The 24,998-nt window shown below is 39.2% G+C and overlaps 1 protein-coding gene across 1 annotated transcript; it reads left to right on the top strand.

Annotated features, from left to right (window-relative positions):
* The first annotated feature begins 668 nt into the window (after window positions 1-668).
* On the top strand, window positions 669-23,660 carry cplx2l (complexin 2, like). Its single transcript, XM_038713910.1, has 4 exons — window positions 669-977; window positions 2,433-2,517; window positions 18,955-19,133; window positions 21,968-23,660. Exons 2-4 carry the CDS (start codon window positions 2,487-2,489, stop codon window positions 22,154-22,156), a joined length of 399 nt encoding a protein of 132 aa, XP_038569838.1. The 5' UTR covers window positions 669-977; window positions 2,433-2,486; the 3' UTR covers window positions 22,157-23,660.
* Window positions 23,661-24,998: the final 1,338 nt, after the last annotated feature.

Here is a 24,998-nt window from a genome sequence, read left to right as displayed (position 1 = left end):
TTTATATTAACAATAGATGAAATGATTTCGTGTAATATGGAACATACTCTCAGTGAAGAAATCACAGAGATTTATCACCAGACTGAAGCTCTCCTCAGATCTACTGTGTTTTAGCGTCTTTCAGCTCATTGTTTTGGTTTTACAGCATGCAGCTTTACTGTTTTGGTCCGGTCTTCTTGCTGTAAGCAAGGTTGAAGAGAGGGTTTAGTGAACACAGAGGATGGAGCATTTAGCAGCTGAAGAGTCAAATATTTACCTCAGGAGTTGGTGTAGACCAAAATCAGAGCAAAACAGGTGTGTTTGTTTGTCAGGTGGCCAGGGACACAACTCCAACTTAATGCTCTGTGTCTGCTGGACATGTTAATAGACAATTGTTGTTATATCATGTCAATTTTAGACATATTTCTGTGAACAGTGCAATTTTTAGGTTTGAACAGTATATGCAAGTATGATATATATATATGACAATGAATCAACCTTGTTTCCTAAAGGCATGGCTTAATGAACAAACAACTAATGAATTAAGGACTATGAGGACATGAACGACAATCTTATGAAAATCCTGACCGGATCTTACATGTTGTTTTCTGTTACGATTCTGAGCAGCTGCATGATTTTATTATCGCACACTTGGAATATTTTTAACTTTTGAATGTTTGTTTTCTGTTTAAATGGTGAAAATGAAATAGAACCTTCACTCGGGTGACATTACATTCATGCGCTCCTTCCCTCCCCCCCTCTCCCTCTGCATGTTCTCATCTCGTCCTGCAGGAATAGACTCTGTTCCTCCTGCAGCCTGACTCTGACACAATCGGCATGTCTGCAAACTGAGAGCCGCACAGAGAGCCGCAATCCCTTCTTTGAGACGCTCAACTTGTGATTGCTTTCTCGCCGCTGAAGGAGAAGGACGGTGGTTAAAAATCTGCGACTAGGCTTTTTTCTGGAGGGATACAGACTTGGAGGAGGATCAAAACAAGGTAAACGGCGTCCGAACAAGCAGAGACAGGGATGTTTGTGTGATGTATTACTGTACGGGACCGGATAGTGATAGGTTCGTGGACTCGGTGGAAGATGCTGATGCTTCCATACACCTCCACACACAGCCTATTGTGCGCATAACGTACTGGCTTCTGGAAACATGTACTTGTGTATGCAAGCTTGCGGGTTGCTACTGTACTGTAATTGTGCCGAAATGCTGCACGGCACCAGGAGCTGGGAGTTAGTAGCTACTGTAAGGGTTCATGCGAGGAGAAATTGCTGCTGCTGCTGCTGCAGATGACGACGAAGAGGAAGGGAACCAGGAAATGATTTAAAGACGCGCAGCTGGTGCAGATTCGACATTGGGCGAATCAAGATGAATCGGGGACGAAACAGCGATGTATTGATGAGTGCCGCAAGTTTTCAGGAGGAATTTTATTCCTGCTAGCCTTTACTGCAATGGCAGAGGGATGCTGTAAAATGCAGCAAAAGTACGCGGGGTTGTTGTGTCACAAAAAGATAAAAAAAAACCCCCAATCAAGTAGCCTACAATATTGTTGCTAGAAACTCGGGCTTGAGTTTTACAACTCCTGTAGAAATATCAAAGGAAATGATAATGTGAAAGATTTGGTAAGGTCTGTAAACGCACCATGGGATAGCCTATCTCAGACACAGTCCAAACAGCAACATTATAGAATAATGGCAATTTTCATAGGTTATTATAAATTGACTATTGAGCTATTATAGTCATATCATAGGAAATCAAATGCCATATTGCTCAATATAAACTCACAAATTAGTACCAGAGACGCAGTGTAAGAACTTGTAGGAAAGAATCTTGAAAAAGAGTCCTTTTTTTCTAATGCTCTTGCAGACTGTGTGAGATGACGCTCTCTAAGGCCCATGTACTGACACAAATCGTGCCCCCATTTGCTTATCTTTGACCCTGACCCATGTCTCCCATTCTGGGAGTTATTTCCATGAGGATACATCACAGGCAGCCATGCAGCATCAGCATAAATCCACACAAGATGGAGCATTAGTTTTAAATTGAGGGCGCAGGTGCTTTGACAAAACTGGAGAGTAAAGCAACCTTAGCCCAGTTAAATCACCCTGTTGTTCCTTGGGATAGGGGTGATCCCATTTTGATCAAAATTCATACTACTCAGGAAGTAGAATTAAAATGATCTAACTCTATTTAAAGATATTGTGATTTTTGTGAAAAAAATTAGAAGAGCTTTTCTTTTTTGTGCTTTTGGTGGACCTTTGCCAAACAAGGATCTCCGCCTGGAGGTCGTTTCTTGTCCGCATCGAGCCTCATCATCATCATCATCCTCATCCTCCTCCCCTATCCCATCAAACTCTTGTATATGAAAGCCACTGGAGGGAAACTGCCTGTCCTAACAGTGGTATTCATAAAGTCATAGCTTGTGTTTTCTGTCCCCTGGCTGCAGGTCTGTCCCCGATAACGTGACCACTGAAGGAAGAGAACACAGAACTGCTTCATCATGAATTTTGTAATGAAAGCTGCGATGGGAGGTGAGTAGTCTGCCGGGCTAGAGGTTGATTTAACAGCACTGCAGTGTAAAGGATTTGAAGGACTGTTTATTAGCAGGAGCAGCAGCAGCACTGTACAAGTACCAGCCCGATAGTTATGAGGATAATCCATCCTGCACCAAACTCCTGACTTCAAATAGCTACGCATTCCCTCTCTCTTTCTATCGTTCTGCATCCATCTTCTCAAATCCATCCATCAAAATCTCAAGACATCCTGTTGGTCAAGTCCTTGACAGTGCCATAATGTTAAAACCTGAAATGGTAAGGATTATGGAAACCTGTTCATTCTTTTTTGTTCTACATTTCTGCTTTTGTTGAAAAAGTGTCTTTGTGACCAGTGAATCCTAAAACGTGTATCAAGTCTCTGTAAACGAGGTTGGGACTTATGCAGATGAAACAGGACAGTAGCACCAGCCGCAGTAGTACTGGGTTTAGTTATATCCTAATAATGTATCTGTCAACCTTGTGTATCCGAGTGTCACCTTCTCAGGACAGCAGCAGCCTTATTTTTAGCATGATCTTCATGCATTTTTGAGTGTACTCAGGGAAATTTGAAAAGGAGATTATAAGCACAAGGAGCACTTAATTTTCTCCTAATCCTTTTTAATGTTGTGTTGACGTGAAAATCCCCCCAAAATTAGAATAATGAGGTTTTTTTCACACGAGTTGAAAAACCAGTCAGTCTGTGCTTTTCAAGCCAACTGTTGGTGTCTTTTGAGGCAAGAGAAATAGAGAAGGGCTATTTTGCCAAGAACTATGACTAACATTTTTTTTTCATGAGACTTTTGTCCTTTAAAGCCTTCAGGTATTATCCTTCAGAATATTATCTAGGCTATTATTTGCCCCCTAATTAGTCCTCATTATAGCACTGTAATTCATCCTCCTTGTCAGCTATAGCTTCACGGTGAAAGGTAGGAAAGTGGCACCAGTAGTTATAATGCAGCAGTCGCACACATACTGGTCATGCATCATGCTGAGCAAGTTACAGAGTTTTCAGGCATTTACTGTTGCGATGTGGAGCTGAAGCTCAGCCCCTGCTCCTCATTGGGATGCAGTGGATGCCGCTGCTGCCTCGTTCTGCATAGCTGCTGTGCCTCGTGTCTGCGCTATGGATTCTTAAATCAACTGCATTGTATTGGATGCTGGGTTTTTTTGCTGGCCACTGCTCTAACCCAACCCTGACAGTGTGGGTGTTGCCTGCGTATGTGTGTCTGTACTCTGCCTGTGCTAGAGAGATGTTTTATAGATATTGCATAGGACAGAAAGTGTGTGTACTGCATCTCCAGGCGAGATGAATTATGGAGGCTGCACAGACCTACAGGGTATAGATTTGGGACACAGTGACCTCTTTCCATAGAAATGTCTATAAAAATGCTGACAGCGCAGTGGATCTTTAAAGCTCCCTGGGGGTGGGGTGGGGTGGGGTGGGGATCTATTAGCCAGATAGTCAATCAGCTAAGCTCTCAAACTGATGGCCAGTAACTGTCAGTCAATATTACTGAAATATTTTTTAATCAGTTAAACTGCATTATTGGGCGTGCTTACGGTTGCAGCTGGGGACGTGTTCCCACATTTTCTGCCTGGCTTCACTGTCAGCTATCAAATAAAGGCAAAAAACTAAAGTTTAATGTATGGTTCCTCTGCTTCTAACTCGCAAAGAGGGATACCACCGTTTTTAGTGGCCACACTAGTAGAAAGGAATGGCAATGTTGGTCGAGACTGAAATATCTCAAAAACTATGGGATTAACTACTATGAAATGTTGCACAGACATCCTTGTTCCCCAGAGGATTAATCCTACTGACATTGCTCCTGAATTTTCCTCTATCGCCACCATTTGATTGACATTTGTGCTTTTTAGTAAAATATCTCAACAACAATTGGATGGATTTCCCCCTCAGGATGAATTGTAGTTATAACGTTTGTGATCTGATCCTCTGATATTTCATCTGGAGCCATGGCCAGGGAAATCTTTTCGCAAAACTGATGACAACAGGGTTGTGTTTAGTACTAATTAGCAAATGTTAGCATGCTAACTCACAATAACAAAGATGTTGAACATTAAAACAGTAAAATTATACCCGCTAAACATCAGCGCGTTAGCTTTTTTATTGTGAGCATGCTAGCATTCTGATATTTGCGTTTAAATTTTGACCTCCTGAATTTGGGACTGTATGACGTAAAGTTTCGTCTGCCCATGTCTGTGAAGGTTCGGACTGTGCATGTCACCCAGCATGTGTGGACACGTCTGGCTAGACACGTAATGTACTATAAACTGAACTACATGTATGCCTGCGCCTGTCTTATCTGCACCTTTAGTCTTATTGGAAAAACTGGTTTTGAAAATGAATCTCTTCAAACAACGAATTATGTTATTTCACTCTAACTGTAAAACTAGGGATCAGCTCTTAAAGCCTGTTGTGTTGTTACCTTGCTCTTTATCATCCTGTGATTGTTTTGCTTCTGTTTGGATGTGGATTTGCTACATGTGTTTTGCTGAGTATGATGAGTGTGTGAAAGAGAGGATGCTGCCAGTGCAATAACTAATCCTCCAAGGCTTCTGGTTACAGATACTTGGAAGAAAACAGCGATGTTTAGCTGTGATGACTTAGCAGGGCCCAAATCCAGAGCAATACATCTGCAGAATTCAGATGTTTCTTGGGTGTTCTGCATTAGCCATGTTAGCTATATAGTACTGCTGCATTGTCATTTGCAAAGTAAAAGTACATGGAAACAGGTACTGTAGAAGAAAGGAACTTGCAGATAAAGAAAACAGCTGTAGCAATTCATATAAATTAGTATTTCAACAATTGGAAAAACTTCAATTTAAAACTTAGAACACCTATTTTACGTCCTTAATCCTAGCTAACATCAGAGATAAGATGAGCTTTCACGGATTGTCTTCTTGCGCAGTCATTTAAAGAAAATCTAATTGTAGGTGAGCTGACATTGGTGTATTTTAAGTCAGTGCACGTATTACATATATTGTGTTAACTGACCTCTGGTTTAGATCTGCAGGAGACAAGGAAAATTAAGCAGAAAATTAAGAACATTTAAGTGTATGCTCCGTCAATGCCTAGAATCCCCCCAAAATGGTTCATGGCTATATCTGATTATAAATACCAAAATACCCATACCAAAATGGGAGGCAATTTTCATACCTGGATGCATTAAAACTGAATTTGAAATGCATTCTTTTGAAATGACTTTACCTTTCACACCACATCTCAGGAATGTATTTGAAATCGGGTGTGAATTCAAAATGCTTTGCGTGGAAGAGCTCCTCCATCACCATCATTTGAACAGTACCTTGTGTTATGAATGCTAAATATTTTTCTGTGCACTTTAGGCCTTTTCTGGCCTTCCTTAGCTTGTTTATACTCATAACATTTTGATCAAAAGGATACTTTTGTCCCCTTATTTTATTTTCTACAGATTTTCTCCGTATGGTTTGATTTCTGTATTGTGTGACTTTCTTCTGATCTAATATGTCAACATAAGAAATAATATTGCACCTTGCTTTCTTCATTAACAATTTAACTGTTTGAAGAGTTGAACAAGCATAGTAAGCAATATCTCACTAATGGTCTTTATGTAATAGATCTCTCCGGCCCACAAAAAAAACAGAGGGACAGAGCCTTATTGCTGCAGATGCAATTAATTATATGTAACCACCAATTAATAAAGTTATAAACTGTAGATGATCGCTTTTTAAAAAACGTTAAAATGCTGTACCTTTGATTCCCTACATTACATTTTGTAAGTGGCCACTGTAGCCCACAGGCCCTTAAAATGTCTCTTCCTAGAAACAATAATTAAGTTGTGCTTCACTCTACAGTGGGGATAATTATTAATCAATCGAGTACAGTTGTTATTTGGGAGCCATGAAACAAGCCCTTACACTTCCTTTTGCACCTAACATTAAATTCAGAAACCACTATGGTTTCCTAGTGCATTGATTGCTTCTGCTCCTGAGTATTTGGGTGCTGACTCGGCACTTCCCAACTCCTGAAAGCTGAAGTTAGTTTGACAGAATAGGGGACTGTTAAGTGAGGTAGACATTAGTCCCAATGTGTGGAGCTCAATCAAACTGTGAACGCCTCGGGCATCAGTCAAACCATGACTATATCAGCAGAAAAGTCAGTGCTATACAGCCAGTAAGTGAATAGTAAGGTTTAATTAAAAAAATTACAAATGTTTTAACAGTAATGTCTTATTAAAAATGTGAGTCTGGCACAGAGTGAAAAACAATGTGCTTCAATGTCTGGCAAACATTAACTTTTAACATTAATAATCATCAGCAGATTAATTTACAGACATACCAGTAAATTTATTCACTGGGGAAATATGTGCCAAAGACACTGTCAGCTTATGCTTGCCTATAGACAAGATTGTATATTTATATAGCTGTGTGTCTGGTTTGGTAGGATATCTCTTGGAATGATTTACAGCACCAAACAGGAAGGCGCTATTGCATTTTTTTAGCATAAATAATCATCAACAAAAAGCTATTACTATAGCTATCAATCATTTTGGGAGTTATTTTCGGAGTTATTCATGGTAGTTATACTAATATGTATATAATACAATAATTTTATGATGTTTAAAGTAGATCCTTTGATTATATTTTTTCCTGTAGATGTGTTTTTTTTAGGCAAATTTGTGATTTGTGTTTTGTGCTACATATTAAGTAAAATTGACTTCACTTGATTAAAGATGGGAGACTTCTTATTTTGAACAGCTAAATAAAGATGCAGATATGAATAGGCTCACTGACTCATTTCCTCGCTGTAGGCTGACACCAGAAGAGGTAAAATGTATGTGCTTTCTGGATAAGACCCTTAATGGCTTGTTAGCATTGTTCTGTGGATACTTTAAAATGGGTCATGACAGTGAGTGGCCTAGTCCTGGCTGAAGCTTTGTGGCAGGCTCAAAGGGAAAACAAAACATATTTCATTTTCAATCCTTTTGGAGGCTACACTGACAATTCAGCTTCCCAATACAAACCCTTGCCGTTGCCATGTTTTTTGTTTTGCAAAACGGTGTGATATAAAAAAATAAGCTAACGCTACTTTGTTGTGATATTGAAAGGCAGCTGACCCAACAAATTGTAGTTCTTCAGTGTACTGGATCTGACATTAAACAATAAGATTGATAGTATTATATTTATTTATTGTTGTCAAAACCCATGAAAAAAACTAAAACCTGTTTATCGAAAGTCTGATACATCTTACTCCTGATATAACCTCTGTCCCACATACCTCCGTAGTTGCCCAAAATCTATTATTATATTATTAAAAACACATCAGAAACTTTCGCTAAAAAACTATAATGCCCAGCTGTTTTAGGAAGTTACTATTACCTTTTTTCTATATTTTGTATGTATTTTGACAAAATGGGGATATATTAATACTTCTTTTGCAAATAAAATCACATCTCATCATTTTAACAAGGATATAATAATAACTTTGTCTTGCATTCATCTTCTAAAACCCCCAAAACCTTTAATCTATTCTTTTTATTATTTTTTATTAATTATTGTTTTTATTAATTATTAATTCTTTAACCTAACTTCACATGCATTTGATCAAATGTCAGCATGCTGGCTTAACAATGTGTCAGCAAGTACATCAATTCCCACTAATGGATGGCATTTCCAGTGTGTCAAAGTGGGGCAAAGCTGTGTTTTTTGAGGTAAAATGAAAACAGAAGACACCTTGAGATGTTCTTCCCTCGTCTCGTCTCCTCAAAGTACGGATAATCACATTTTGCAGCACTCTTATATGATTGGTTGAGGGAATCAGGTCTTCGTCGCTTGATTGGTCTAAAGGGTTACTGCTGACACACACACACACACACACACACACACAAACACTTCCCCATCTTCTTCTACATTACTCCAGCAAATCAAATTCAATTCATCAAATTGACCTTGAGCTCCTCCTAGAGTACAAAGTGCATGTGTCTACACATGTGTTTTTGACAGTATGTTCAGATTCTATAAATAATGCATTCAACCATCTAAATCTGGAATGGCGAGAGAGAGACTGGCAGAGAGAAAGAGAGAGAGAGTGGAAAGGCTGTTTGTATTAGAAACCAGATGTCTGTGACCTTTATATGAAAGTTTTCTGTACCACCTGCTCTGCTATCTGCTAAACGCATACTGCAATTAAAGGACACTCATCTTAAATGAATCACTTCATTTTCTTCAAGCAAGTAAAAAATCCCAGTGCTGTGAGATCAGTTGTTTAAGATGTACATATTTTAATAAATACTTTACTTTAATGATACTGTGTAGTCTACATTTGACACAAGGTAGAAAACGAAAATGACACTTCACTGAATTCACATTCATGAAACAGTCTCACTCTATTAGCTGATTAAATTTTTTGGTGAGAAACAAGTCCAAAGTCCCACTAGAGGTTGTAAAACCCAACAGTAATAAGATGTTGGATGGAAGGAGCAACATACTGACAAATTTGCTAGGCAGATCTTTGTCAGTAATGGCGCTGAAGTGTAAAGTTTAAGGATGATGCTCCAGAGAAATTCATCAAGTTGGCATTTTGACCTGAAGGTGGCACTACACAAAGCAAAAAGGACCAACCTGCATTGTTTACATCTATATTGGCTGACCGATAGAGAGCACTAGGATGCATCTGCAATAAAATGTAGATTAAAATGTTCTACATTGTCTAAAATTAATAACAGGTCATGTACATTATTTCCGGCCTGAGGCACAAGAATCTTTCCCAATTGCCTATAAGTTGTTGTTATCTGAACGCTGCTGATTCACACATCACCACTAACCACTGGGTGGCAGCAGAGAACAAGATGCTCATGGTACACCTGACATAATCTGTAATTTAGCCAATATTATCTAGCTGCAGTACCAGAGACTGCAGTTTCAGCCGATTATTTTAACCCAAACCATGATCTTTTTCTAAACCTAACCAAAGGCTTTCTAAAATCCGGTTAACACTGTAAAACTGTTACAGGTTTAGGCACCGAAACTGCTTTAATACAGATTTGCTTGATTTTTGGTGTAGCTTCCCTTGGGAAAAAATTTACCAAATGCCACTGGCTTATATGCTTGTTCACGAGCTTGCAGGCTATTTCTTTCCTGCCATTGTTGGCGCATTACTAAACGACCACCACCGACTGTCAATCAGTGGAATAGTGTGACAGTGGCAGCAGGAATGTGTATTGCATGTCCTATGCTTGCCTGTGCTTCATCCACTAATGGTCAAAATCTCCACATGGTACCTTTAAGCCTAAAGCCACTAGTAGTGCAAAAGTGACGAAGACTACCACCCAGCCAGTCTGTAGCCAATAGTCTCTAGATAGGGTCTGAATACTGCAAAGTAGTGCTGGGCAATATGGCCAAAAATGTTATCACGATAAAGCCATTTCATATCAATCGATATCGATAATTATCACGATAAATGTCAAATCATTATTTCCTTCAAGATTTTTGCTCCTGAGTTTGCTCCTGCTAATTTGTTTGTGATTCAAATGAATTAAAGCAAATATTTATTGACGATATATTGAACATTTATTATATTGATACTGAGGAAAATCATATTGCGATAATCATCATTATTGTTTTATTGCCCAGCCCTACTGCAAAGAAAGAAATGAGTGGCAAACTGATCCGGTCAGGCTGTACTGCTGCTCCGGACTGTCTGTGTCGAAAACAACTATGTCATCAGTATCACCCTCTTAAGACATGCAGCCCACACCAAAAACTGGCACTCGGAAAGCAGTGTAGTATACATCACCAGAGCAATGACAAGTGTTAACGGCTGCTGGACTGACTACTCTTATTCTCTCCATAATGCACATTAGACTGACTGGACAGCCGAGACACAGTCACTCTTCCAAGCTGCCTTAACAGAAGTTGGACAGATGAGATATACTGTAATTTATTGCTGAGGTATCAGCGAGTCCTGTGCTACAAGAAACAGTGTTAGTTTGATGACGGTGACACAGACATTGGAACAAAAAATAACCATAAGAAAAAAAGCAGGAAGCTGTCTGCTCTGCCCTGATAGATACTGTGTGTCAGATTGTTGAGACCTCCTCATGACCACATGTCAGCAGTACTGGGGAATCCCAGACTTTTATGGTGGGAACTGGGTTGGAACAAGGATGCGACATTACTCCCATCCCGTCATTTTTTAAACACCGCTGATTCCATGCAATTTGTAAAACCCTGCCACCTGGTTTTTAAATTTTGTACAAAAGGACGGCAATAACATATAACACAATTTAAAAATCCAATTTTGTTGTAAATAACATTAGCATAAAAGTAACTTTAAGTTAGTAAATTATCTCATGTATCTTTAATCTAAGTCTTAGTATCTATTTAAAGGTTCAGTGTGTAAGTTTTAGAGGCATCTAGTGGTGAGAGTTGTGAATCGCAACCAACAGCTTAGTCTCACCCCTCCCTTTCTAAGCATATAGAAGCTACTGTGACTGACACGCTCTGTTGGCTCTTGTGCTAAATAATATGTGTGGTCCTCTATTTGTCCATTTGTGCTACTGTGGTAACATGGCAGTACAACATGGCGACTTCCACGTAAGGGGATCCAAGGTGTATGTAGATAAAACTGCCACCATAATGTGTTTTTTAGAAGACATGAATTTAATGTTACTACTATAAAAACTACTTTGTCTTTCTAGAGTGAGATTTGTGAATGCACTTGGCGCAATATATTACTTGCACCCACACCCTTAAGTTTTTGTTTTTTTTAAAGCAGCTATATTTGTTAAACTGTGTGTCAAGAGAGTGAGTTTGCATTTGTAAATTTGTAAAAAAAAAATAAAAAAATAAGGCGGTCTCATTCACTGCTTGATATATTGTGCAAAGCTGCTCCACCTGAGGGAAATTTAAGCAGACTCAAAACTCAACTCAACCACCAATTATGCAGCAGAACAGTCAGCACGCTGTCTCCTTCTTTTCTGCCAATTTTCCCCCTGCCACTTTTTTCCCCCTGCTGTTAAGTAAGCCGTGTTGAGACAATGGTTTCTGTCCTGAAGGCCAAACCTACATCTTTATACTCATCCGCTTTCCCACCACACTTTGGATTTAGAGAGGGATTTGCCTGAGAGCCTTGAGTGGGGGAAAGAGTAGATAAGTGCTGCTTATCTGATGCCGCCAAAAGTTCAAGCACTGGGAGAGTTAGCTAAGGTTAGTCTTCTTTCCTTCTTTCCCTCAAGATTTTGGATTTAACAACGATTTTGCAAAGAACTTTTAGAAGGAAAGGATTAGAGAGATGACGCCTTTTATCTAAGCAGTGAAGAAATGTCCATGTATCGGGAAAAGAATGATAGTATTACTTTAACTCTGGCGGAAAAGTTGAAAGGAGATTGTTGCCACGGGTAAAAAGGACAGAAACCCTTAACCCAGGGATCAACTGATCTGTAGGTTTGACGGTTTGAGGTGTTATCATGGGGTATTCATGTGAGGGATAACCAGTGTTACAGACCTCCAAGTCAACTACTAAACAGCGTTAGCATTTTATTTTGCCTATAAGTTAAATTTCATTGAAATATACATGTAAACCGACTTTGTATTATATTTCTCTACACAGTGGCTCTTTGTCTTTGCTGATGTTGACTCATTATAATTTGAGTTATAAAAAAAATTGAAAGGAGGCTAAAGGCCAACCTGTCAGCTTTCCATTATAGGCTTTTATTAGCTCATACTGAGTATCATTTCAACAACTACTACAGCCTTATACAGTATGCTGGGATAGTGTAAAGAAGCTTTAATCAAAAACATAGCTTGACACAGCTTAGGCAATGTGATGCCTGAGTGCTTAATAGAATTATTCTGGTTTGAAAGGACATTGCTGTATCTCTAAAATAGCTCACAAAGCAGGAGCCGGGGATCATATGTAGCTCAATATAACTCAGGGCTTTGTCTCCTAGGATCCTGTTTTTTTACATTTGAACAAAGACAACCTGAATGTGCTAATAAGATTTTGTGAAACCAGACCAAGTTTGTTTTGGTTTGCCACAGTCTCCTTAAAAGAGGTACTGCAGGGTTTTTTCTGGGTCGTGCGTGGTAAGGGAATCTTGTGACAATGGGGCTTAGCTGGTTGTGAGTCATTGCACCCCTTATAGGATTCAATAGCAGTGTTTATATGGAGTCTGAATATGAAGATATTCAGGTACCCAGATCATAAGCTGATCCTGAATCCTCCTTTGCAGTATGTCAGATAAGCTCTTACCAATTTGGATACATCTGGGATATTCTGAGATTACTGAGGATATTGATATTGACCCAGTACTGCATAAATTATGTTTTTGCACCTTACAAAAAATATTTCATCCTATTTTCTGGAAGATTTGAGGATAATAAATTAACAAAATAAATAAAATCCCCCCCAATTTTATTTTGTTGCCTCAGGGCAACGCTATGCAGTATTGATTTTAAATCACCAAGAAAAAATAAATATTGTCACAACATTTATTAGGAAAATCAAGAGGAAACTGGTACTTTTTTCAACGGAAAATATTTTATTTTATCTCATCTCCAGACTTTTCCCACAGTCCTTGTGCAATGTAAGTAAGAATGAAAACAAGCCTGACTGCCAAATGATGCCCTGAGGCAAGAAACAAAACTACTTTTTAAATAAATATTTGACAACAAAATATGTAACATTTTTTCTTAATATGTTTCCATAGATGTTGCTACACAAGCGCATTTTATTCTTAAAGGGGCTATATGTCGTTTTTAGTTTTTTGTAGTATGAATTCACTTAATCAATGGGCTCTAACCTCACTTAGAAATGAGGCACACACTTGTTTTCTCGGTTGCTTGGAACAGTCGGTGAAAACAGTCACAGAGAGAGTCATGTGAGCTCGCTGACAAACGCCGAGCAGTTGCTAATGTTATCTGGTGCAAAGTTGTATTGCTTTCCACAGTACTTCACCAGCTAACGCGACCTATATTACTATCCTCAAACTTAGCCTGCAAAAAATTATGTAACAGTAAAAAGCAAATGTAGAGCAATTTGTTTGCAAGCCTATTCATAGTTTTCACGTGACGTCACATTCCAAGGAAAACACTCCCTTTGAAGGCAAAAAATATGTTATTTTCCGCTGCCTGCCAACCAATAAGCAAGTGATACACTGTTACTTTGAGTTTGTTACTTTATGTGTTGCCAAAATGCTGGATGGTGGATGGAGACAAGCCTGGGCTGTGTTAGGTGAGGGATTCCCCAGAAGGTAAAAATAAACATTACCGCAGTTGAGCGGCGGCAGGGACCTGGTGGTTTTTATTGGTAGAAATGCGGCAGCGGATGCTGTAACGTTATATGGATCGGATATGCCCAACATTTGCAGTTTGTGTTCATATCTTTCTTTCTTTAAGTTGAAAGGTTATCCAAATAAAATTTGACTGCTTTTTGCAGCGGTGTTGGTCTGCTGTATTGCCCTCCAGGTCACTGCACATGTCACGTGACTGAAAACTATGAATAGTGATGCAAGACACGGCAGCCAGCTAATGCTAATTAGCACGGATCTACCACTGTTTACTTCGTAACGTTTAATTTAGATTTATTGTCGTTTTAGGAAGACACATCCATTAACGTTGCAGTAAAGTTACTTACTGCGGTCTAACTGTTATAAAGTGTAGCAACAATCTCATTATAAAATACAGTCCAGCTCTCCCTGTCTGTCTATAGCCGCCAAACTTTCCTGGAGTACTGTGTGAATATGTGGCCCGCTGCGCTGTATGAAAGGTATGGAGCTGGTGTTGATCTGCCTCTGAGCCGGGAATGTTGAAGTAACAGAGCCTGGACATGTCTGGAGAAAAGCCACAGTTGGCATGGCGGTGTTTCCACGTTTATCGCAGGATTTCTGTATGAAAGCGGATGTGTTTTGGAGTATGCTCGCTCATGAGTTCAAGTGAGCACGCGGACGAGTACATGCCTGGTTGCAATCTTAAAACCGTAGTGGTCGCTGAAAACTCCAAAATGCCCCTTTAAATTATTAGTGTCTAAACATCCAAAATAATGAAATTTAGCTTAGCCCTCACACCACATGCTCATGCTGATGGTCTTACTCTAAGAAGGCTGTCTTATCATAGGAATTTGTCCACCTCATTGGATTGCTTCCTGACTTGTCATAATCAGTGTCAAATATATAAATTTTAAAAAATCTGTGTGGGTAGCTGTGAGAACCAAAAACGTATTCTGTTGCCTCAGGGCAACGCTATGCAGTAGAGGGTTAAGTTTATTTTTGATTTTCCCAGCATGTGCAAACCCATTGTTTTGTTGACTCAATCATAGATCAAAGAAGGGCTGTATCAGAGAATATACCATTTCTTATCTACAAACACTAATTCTTAATTGGTCCAATTTTAATACCTGTTGCAGTGTTTGCTTATATCAGCAGCTGACAGGAAATAAACTTGGATGCAGGCTATTTCCTAGCAACGCATTTAAGATGAAATGGACTCTATAGAGTATGTATAAATGCAGTGCGAGTGGTGATCAAAGTTGCCATTAAATAGTCCAGAGTAACACTTTAACTGGGATATGAGCCACTATTTCAAATACTATTTGCGTGTAAATGCTATCATTAATGCAAAGTCACACCAGATATTTTGCATAATGCGCAGCCACATATGCTCATACATGCACACGATTTTGAACACACATGAAAGGTAATTGCTCAGCCACACAAGAACTCATGCATGAGAGCCTAAAATAGAATTAAGCAATTATTAATATCCACATGTGCACACAAGGACACTAGCTGTAGATGACTGTATATGTATTTGGTTTCTGTCCTTTTAGCTCTACTCATCCGTCTCTTCCTCACTGTGTTTCTCTCTCATGCATATACACACGTAAGAAGCAAAGATAGTGTATCATGGCCGGGCAGATATTGCTATGTCAGCTTCTCTGTGCTGATGCAGCAATACCTCAGTTTATTATGGATTTCTCTCTTTCTCCTTGAATTTCCTTCTGCTCTGTCACTGAAATCCAAGTGACTCGTTAATGTGAGTGATTGATTTGGTTTTTTAGTGTTGAAACCTATTTGCTGTGGTGTGTTCGGCAATTCCCAGAGACAGTGTAGTAGTAGTAGTAGTAGTAGTAGTAGTAAATCTGTCGCTGGCCATCTTCTTCTTCTTTGTCTCTTCAGCCATTTTGGCTCTCACGCTGTCCCAATTGTTGTGTATTCCAAACCATGGATGTACAGTATTTATCAATAGATGCGGTGTCCAAAGATTGTGACCCATTCAAATGAAAAGCTGCTTACCCAGTGCACACCATCATCTTTTTTGGTATCCATAATGTCCACATGTTCTATTAAAGTCCAACTGAAGTTAAATAGCATTTTTTTGCACCCCCTATTTTTAATTGATCCGATAATACAATTAGTTTGCTGTCAGAAGAAGAAAGAAGCTAGCTCGGTATTCTCAGTATGGATATCATGGCAGAGGCTGCGAAGAGACTGAAGAAGATGTTGTCAGAGGAAGTAAGGAAGACAAAAAGAGAGCGTGAAAAACAATGTAGAAAATATGATGGAAATATAGCATCTGTGTTTGTTTCGTGTATAAATTCAAGGAACGTTAAAGTCTGCTCATCGCACCACACAGATCTGTTGTTTTAGTGAGCCGTTAATTTTCATCTCCTCAGTGGAGCATAAGCTTCATGCTTCATGTTATGATTAATTGGTTGAGTCTGTTTCAGGCTTTAAAAACAGGTGGATGGAAACACACCTATAGACAGATGGTCACACTGACAAACAGCCACAGACTCTGAACAGCAACCCACATTAGCTTGCTTCTGCTAACGCCTCCTTTCTACACCTTAGCTTGTTAAACGAGCAACTATACAAACATTCACAGGGGGAAAGTGCTCTTGTAGTGTCAGTAGGCTCCAGCACAAGTTTGTTTACTTTGTCTCTCATCCTCCTGCTTGAGCTGAGCCTGCCAGCTGCTGTCAATCAAACTTACACACACAGACACACCCCTCCAGCCGGCTGAGACAGACTCTGGAGCATTTCTGATTTCACTATTAATAACGCACTGACATTATGACGCTGTTTCTGATGGTCATTATTTCAGTTGTTTACTTGTTCAGTGTAAAAAGCACAAAACTAAGCCCACAAAAGCCCTGTTTATATTAAAGGGGGTGGGGGGGGTGCAGCTTTATATACATGCTTTGCATATTTAACAAGATTAAAAATGATTTATTATTTCACTTGAAAATCTATTTCATACAGTGCTGCATAGTCACCACAATGTATAACAAAAAAGAGGTCCAAAATTGAGAACTTGTAATTGTACAAATCTCATTCTCCGTTTATAGACTGCAGTTTTCCCTGATGCTTTTATTTCTTTTTCCGCCTTTCCTTTTTCTCCTTCATTGCTTTTGCACTCATCCCTTCCCATTCCATCCTTTCCCCTCTTCTATCTCTCCTGTCTTTTATCTCTCCGCATTTTGCTGCAGTTCAGGGTTTTTTTCATGCTGATGAGCCAAAATACTAACAATACCGGGGGCAGCTGCAGACTGAAGGAGAACTCTGTCCTTTCTTTCTTGGTTGTTTGCTTTCTCTCCTCAGATGCCCTTTGTCTGCTTCTCAACCTCCCCCCCTCCTCCTCCACTGTCTCCTCCCGACATCACTCTTCCTTTCATCCTTTCCTTTCCACCTAAATCCCCCCTCCCCTTCCTTCCTCCTTCAGTTTGTCATTTTGTTCTTGTCACTTCTTCATTTTTTCCTCCCTCCCTCTTTTCATCTGTCATTTCGCTCCCTCTGCCTCTCCTCGTCTCTCTCACTGGTCCCACAGAAACTGCTGGGTAATCCCACTTACTGGAACAGCCCGGCTAATTGGACTCAATAGTTTCTGACAGATTCTCTCCCTCTACTCGTGCTCTCTTTGTTTTCCTAAATATGTCTTGTATTCTGCAGTATACTGACTCCCTCTCTCCCTTGTCCTTCTTTCCTCTTCTTTTTTCCCCTCCTCCTCACTACTTATCTGCTCCTGGCTTCGGTCAAATCCTTCCGACCACTGTCTTTTCTCGTTGTCCTTTTCATTTCTGTTAATCCTTGGTGACAGGTTTCCCTCTTTACTCTTAGTTTGCAACACTCAGCAGTTCTCTCTTGGCACATGAGGAATTATTTCATGGGATGTATAACTCCTACAGGGACAGTAAGAAGGCTTGCGTAAGACATATTCCAGGGCTCGTGTCTTGTTGTATAATAGGCTAAAGCAATTTGCATACCGTATACTCTGTCCCATCGCCCACCCTCCTTTATTCTTTCGTCTTAAACCATACTGATAACACACCAAGTCAACACTAGCCAGTCTGCTTTTCTGAGAGACGCATTATGAAAACAATACATATTGCTTGATCTGATCATTTAAACATACCAACAGGTATGTGATAGATTGGCAGTGGGGAATTTTGAACTATTTCTACAGCTAAAGTGCCACCTACCGCTGTTGTTATATACAAATTATACATGGGGATTTTTGAAGGTGGATTGTTGGGTCAGTATTCCTAGTGTTATTGAAACACCTTTTAGACCTCCACGTACAGAGATAAAATTGACAAACTCTATTTTAAGTTAAAGAAATATATTGATGGATAGTTCATTGTTTCTCATAGTCAGTAAATCCTGGTTATGGTACTGGAAACCATTTGTTTTGCATGGATGAATAAAAAAAAGAGCAGCAATAGGCATTCTGGTGCATTGCAGGTAGTGGAGGGGACATTGGGCATGTACCTGTGTCTCCAGTCAGCCTCTCAACAGGGTGGGGTCATCGATCCAATGTTAAGTCAGATATTTGTAACATCAGATTAAAATAGCTTTTGTCACACACTACATCTTGCAAGTGGAATGTGCAGTGAAATGCTTTGTTACCATCTTCTGTAGATACGAAGTAGTGGAGGTAGTTAAAAGGGAGCAGATGTAAAAAAAATTAAATTAAATTAAAAAAAAGAGTAAATATGATATGTAACAATAAGTTACATAAGGGTAAAATTTACAATGAGTGTAACGTCAATATATATGTAAAGTTGGTGAAATTTGACAGTAGTATATATATAAAATATAAAGTGAATGCAAAATATACAATGGCAATGATGATATCCCAGAGTCTAAGAGTACTGTCACTGTACTGTCATCAGTGACAGGGGTCAGCAATTATTTGACTAGTGCAGAGACATCAGCAAAACACCACAGGAATAAAATGAATGTCTGATGAGTCCTACTGATGTATCCAAATCCAAATAAATAAAAAAAATACTTGACTGACTTCAATCTTCCTTTACTTGTTTATCTCACTGTGTCTCCCCGACTAATTTGATAGTTTGACATCTTAATCCTTGTGGCCTGGTAGAGCTGTCATTGTGTCTCATGTATGTATTTAATGCTTTCTCTCTCTCGTTCTCAGGAGGACCTCCTGATGTGGGCAAGATGCTGGGTGGGGAGGAGAAGGAGGAGGACCCTGATGCAGCGAAGAAAGAGGAGGAGCGACAGGAGGCGCTGAGGCAGCAGGAGGAGGAGAGGAAGGCCAAATATGCCAAGATGGAGGCTGAGAGGGAAAGCATGAGACAAGGCATCAGGGACAAGGTATAGTGACAGTAACAGCCAATATGCTGTCTAATAACCTAATGACAAAGTGAAATAACCTTTCATTTACCCAGCACAAGGGACCAAGTGAGTCCTCAGGTCTACAAATACAAAGAAAAGACAAACAGGGAACACATGTAACATGTGTACTTTTGTCTCCCCCTTCTGGCAATGAGAGTAATTACAAAAGCACTGGTGCTGAGTGTGCCTATGGGTGGGCTCGCCTCAGGCTTGTTTTCAGTTACAAAAATACAGAGACATTTCTACACCAAAGGTATACCAAAGGTGATCCATTTTTGTCAGTCGATCACTTTCTTTTTTTGACTGTAGCCAAATGCTTCCATTGAACTTTTTTATCTGGAGCATCTGAAACTTTTGCATTGTTGCCACAGACACCAGATTGAAAAACTCTTGTGAACCGTGAAATACAGAGAGATTTACCTGGCTTAATCAGCGTTGTGTGCACTCAGTTGGCAAGAGCTTGAATGCAACGGACGTTCATTTATATGTAAAAGTCCCGCACTCTTTTAACTCAGAAAATTAATCTTTAAAAGCTAACAATGGATGCTAACAGAACTGTAAAAACTAAAATGGAGAGAAAGAAAACAGACAAGCAAAAGTAAGTCTTGTGTCACATTCATGTGAGAAGTTTTGATGGTTTTGGATGCTGCGCTATCTTTTGATGTTTAAGTAGCTTCTAAAGGCTTCACATCTTGGCTGCGTGACAGCAAAGCTCTTTTTGTAACAGACCTGTATTTGAAATAGTCTATTATCACACATTTTTTGTTTGCTTTTATGTTATTTTTAGCTTTTTCTGAAATTATAAAATAGATCAGTGGAGCATCAGGAAGGAGTTGTACAGAACTGAGAGAAGCAGAAAGAAGTAGATGAACAAAATGAGGAGCCATGATTAAAAAGAATACATTTGAATTTTTAGATAGAAATGAGAGAAGTTAAATACATGCTCAGTTAACTGTTCCAATGCTCAAGGTATAATATGTTTTTTATGAATTATGAAACCATCCAGGTTTATATATTTTTTTTGCATGTTTATGCTTTAGATTTCTGTCTAAAAGGTGACATCCAGTGAAGACTTTTGCGTATAATGTGTATTTTATTTACTTTACTGAGCACAGCTGCAGTTAGTGTACATTCAGACAGTGTTTAACTTCCTTTCTCCACACACGTCAGGCTGTGGGGCTGCTGTGCACTTCACTGCAGAGACAGTGTGAAAGACAGGCAGTCTGTGGGTGGTGCAGGTCTGAGGGGAATACTGTGAATCAGCGCTATGATAAGCAGTACTCCTCAACTGGCTCCTCACCTCCTCTATTCTTCTTAAGTTCTCCCAGAGGAGAACAAAGAGCGAGGAACAATTCCCAAAATGCTTGTTACTGAAAGGTTTCTGTCAGCTTCCTCCACAGCTTTATCCCGTTGTGCCAGGTACGGCAAGACATGAACATATTATAGCTGAAGTCTGCAACTTTACGCATGTTCAGGCTAGGGTGTGACAGATGATGTAGCAAATAGTGTAAAGCTGTTTCATCCAATTGGGAAATTAAATGACATTGACATTATTACGAGAAATGCCACCTGACTGACGTGAAAACAATTTCAATATGGAGAGCATTTTTCTTATGATTTCGCTTAACTCTCATGAAAGTTAACAATGATGATATATATAAAAGCACACAGTCTATATTCTCTATTAAATTCTGCTCTTCTGGTTATGAGGATTGATAATTCCAGCCTTCTTTTCAGTGCAGCTTTGGTGGCAACAGCTTTCAAAACTGGTGTAATTTTTTTTTTGTGTGTGCCTTTGTCACGCAAATACATACAGCACATACAAATGTTTGACATGTACTGTCATAGTGTGAGCACTGACAAGACATCTACTGTTCTTGACATAATCCAAGCTGAAAGACAGACAGGAACGAGAGAAAAAGAAATATGAAGGATTAACAGCTGCTCAAAAGGGGAAAGGCTCCATAGGACGGGTGAAGTTCATTATTCAATAGGATGGATGAGGAGCAGTACAGTACAGTGCATTACGCCACATTAATGTTATATTGGAGTTATTGTAATCGCAAGTTTCCAACTCATAAAGAGCGTTCACATCTGAGTGGTAATTACAATTTGAAAACTCTTCCTGAAACAGCATATATACCTGACTTGGTACCTCACCCAAAGACCATTACTCAATATAATTAAACCCAAGTTTAATGGATGTAGCGTTATATCATTTCACAGTATATTCACCTGTGCATCAGCACACACACACACACACACACCAATCTGTATTATATCCATAGACTGTATATAAAAAGATTATATACCGTGCTTATGATGCTACAAGCAGAGCTATTGTCAAGCTTTTCAGGGCAGATGGCAACTCAGTCCCTAAAACTGCAATAATAGATATTTTTGGCCTCTTGAGGAAAGATGAACTCCACAACAAACCAAAAAACATCTAAGGAACAACGCTGGGATATGAATATGGAGGCACTGCAAGGAGGGTGTGGCTGACCAGGGGAAAACTATGGAGTAAACCTAAGATAAACATGATGGTTTGAGTCTGCTGATGCTATCATGCTAACCTTAATCATTTATTTTATTTCAATTGAACTTGGCTCCCTTAGTTGTTGCTCCCCCAATATTGTTTATGATTGGTAAAAATTATTTAGTTTGAGTGTGGTGGGGTGGCATGAACCTTTTTTGGCTTCTGGATGGGGGGGCATTGCAGAAAAAGTTTGAGAACCACTCTGTTACTGCAATGTAAATTGTGTAATTACAGCGTTTTTCTTCTTCTAACTTCCAAATATTTCTTTGACCACCAGTATGGATTGAAAAAGCGCGAGGAGGCCGAGGCTGAGGCAGCAGCTGTGGAGGAGCCTGCAGCCGGCAGCTTGACTCGACCCAAGAAGGCCGTGCCGGCCGGCTGCGGCGACGAGGAGGAAGAAGAAAGCATCATGGACACAATGATGAAATACCTGCCAGGCCCACTGCAAGACATGCTGAAGAAGTAGGCTAGCTCGTTACCTATTGCTAACGTTATCTAGCTTAGTTCATAGGCTACATTTACAAGTTTGGCTTAAATCAGGTCCCCCCATCCACATGACAGATATGGGCCTTGCTCATAATAAAATTAAGTTTAATCTGGTGTTTTATGGCGGGGAAATCAATCCAGTGTAAACCAGTTTTGTGAATTGTAGCCATTAGACTAAGCTAGGTTTACCCAGTGGCCGGTTGACTGATGTTAACGTTAGCTATGTTACACTAATGAAGCTAACAGCAAGCAGAGGGGCTAAAAACACAATGTTAGATGGTTTATCCTTCTAGTCTGAGACATTTTAAACTCCCTTTTCTCTCCTCTGCGATGGCTGCTGAGCTCTTCTCGCAGCACTAAAAAATAATATCCCTGTTCACTCAATTTGTACATAAATAAATGAATACATTACAGCCTCAAGGTGGCAAACAATCATACAATATTATATGAAATTATTATACTTATACTGTGTGTCTGTCTCTAAAATAAAAAAAAGTGATAACTTGATAAGCCATATTTTAAAAAGGAAATTTAAAGTCTACTGTGGTGTGCTCCTAAAGCTACTGTTTTGTGTTCGACCATGTCTGAAATTTATGTAAAACTTTTGCACACAGTGTTACACATTGTCTGTCAGACCTATTGTCTGTCTCCCCTACACAATCCCCCAATGGCCAACATCAAAGTGTGATGACATTCATGTAGTGTAGTGTTTAAAAGATGTTTCTATTCCCCTGTTTAGTGCGTCCTTATTATGTCTTGCATGCCATTTGTCTGGAAAAGTTTGTTGTGTGAATATGTATCAACTCCCCCCCCCCCCCAGCCCTTTTATCCTCTTCTTTATCATGCAAAAAATATTAAGGCAATAACTCCTAAGTTTGTGTGTTTTCACCATGTCAATATAACCATGAATAATATCAGTAATAAAAAAATGATATATGCATTCAGGAAATTTTAATTTACAGGTTTGCAGGGTTTTTGTTTTTTTGTTGTATCATTGTTATGATGAAGAATGACCGTGTAGCCGATACCTTAAGCTTTCAGCCATAAAACCAGAACTTACAGTATAGCCTATATACTATTACTTTCAGGATCTACTACTAGCGAGAGAGTACTGAATGAATCTGTATGAATAAATAAGACATATGTATTCATGATTTTTAAGCTATAATAACTTGAAAGTGGACTACGTGTATGGATTTTGCACCATGTGAAGATTTGCGAGAAAGAGACCACCTTCCCTCAATACACACACGCACACAGTGAAGTGAATACTGCAGTTTGGCTACTGATTTAGTTACATACCAAAACCAGAAGTGTTATAAAAGATGACGCGATGCTTGATTCAGTTCTACTTATTGTTGGTTTAGATGGGAGAATGAGCCGCTGAGGGCTGCGTGGTATGTCATGAGCAATAAAGGATTATCATGTATGTTTCTGCCTGAGATTCAATAAAAACTTAAAACCTTGTTCACAGATGTAAAAAATGTGTCATCTTCTGTTCTCTGTGATGTGAAGTTGGCTTCAAAACACGTGAAAAAAAGCAGCTGAAAGGAAAGCATATCTATGTTCCCAGGATCCTAAGTCCCCTAACCCCCTAACCCTAGAAGTAGGGAACACAGGACTCATGTTTCCACTATGTGCCATATAAATTTGGGAAACAAAGGACCCCAGTGAAAGATATAGTAGCCAATATACTTTTTAGGGAATATATTCACACGTTAAATACCTTGACTTTGTTATTGACCTTTTTTTCACATGTCACAGTAGAAAAGGCACAAGTGTAAATAACAAAATGTTTGATCTATTGGTGTGTACTCGAATAGAACGGAGCCATTGTTAATGTTATTAGTGGCACCTGTGCTTTTCCTACTATGACAAGTCAAGATGTCCGCTGTGAAAATGGCAGATTGTGACAAGCTTTGTGTCTGATTAATCATTTCTTCATTTAAGACATATTTTCTATCTAATCCTTGACTTTTAACTGGTATTAAAATAAATACTCCACAGACACCCTGCCATACTGATGAGACTACTTGTAAAGCAGACTAGAGCTGTGAAAGGTCATGGGTTGAATTAAACACGAATGTACTGGATTGATTAAACCCTCAGATTGATTACTCAGAGACATCAGATATTAGTGACTTACGTACTTTTTAAATAGCAGGAACAACTGTGCAGTTTATAAATCAATAAAATGTAATGCCCAAGGTAAGGGTAATTTTTGAGACTGTACTTTATTTGTACTGGGCTACATAATATTGTATGCATTTTCATTTTTAGCTGTAAGCACCCCCACGACAAAGAAAATATCGTAACAATAAAATCCTCACTCTTTTTTTAACACAGAGCATCAAATCTTACAATAAAAGACATTGTAATAAAGATTACAATATATTTTAGGCAGTCTACTACCCACTGTAATATTCTACATGGTCAGACACGTACTACATGTAAAATTGTTGCTTGTGAATGTGACATGGACATGAGATTGAAAATTTCAGATGACACACTGAAAGAAATTTGCGTTTTTATAGAAGGGAGACCACTGTTATTGTTGGATGGAACTGGAGTCCATTATAACACCATAACTTGTTAACTTGTTCCCCCTCCATACTGTAGAGTGTCCCACCTTGCACTCACACACCCTGACACACAGCTGCATTTTCAACTATCTTTGCTTCTAAACATTTAAATTTATTTATTTGTGTGGCAAACAACAGGCACCAACCTGGTGTGTCCCTTTTCATGTCACTTCACACTGTTTTGTACCTCTGAATATTTTAACGGAGTGAGTGAGCTGTCTACAATCAATTTTGTTCTTT

Source organism: Micropterus salmoides, unplaced genomic scaffold, assembly GCF_014851395.1.
Source record: "Micropterus salmoides isolate LMB-PRFRI ecotype aquatic unplaced genomic scaffold, ASM1485139v1 Ms_hic_scaffold_12, whole genome shotgun sequence".
Lineage (NCBI taxonomy): Eukaryota > Metazoa > Chordata > Actinopteri > Centrarchiformes > Centrarchidae > Micropterus > Micropterus salmoides.
This window is presented reverse-complemented; position numbering and strand designations above follow the sequence as displayed.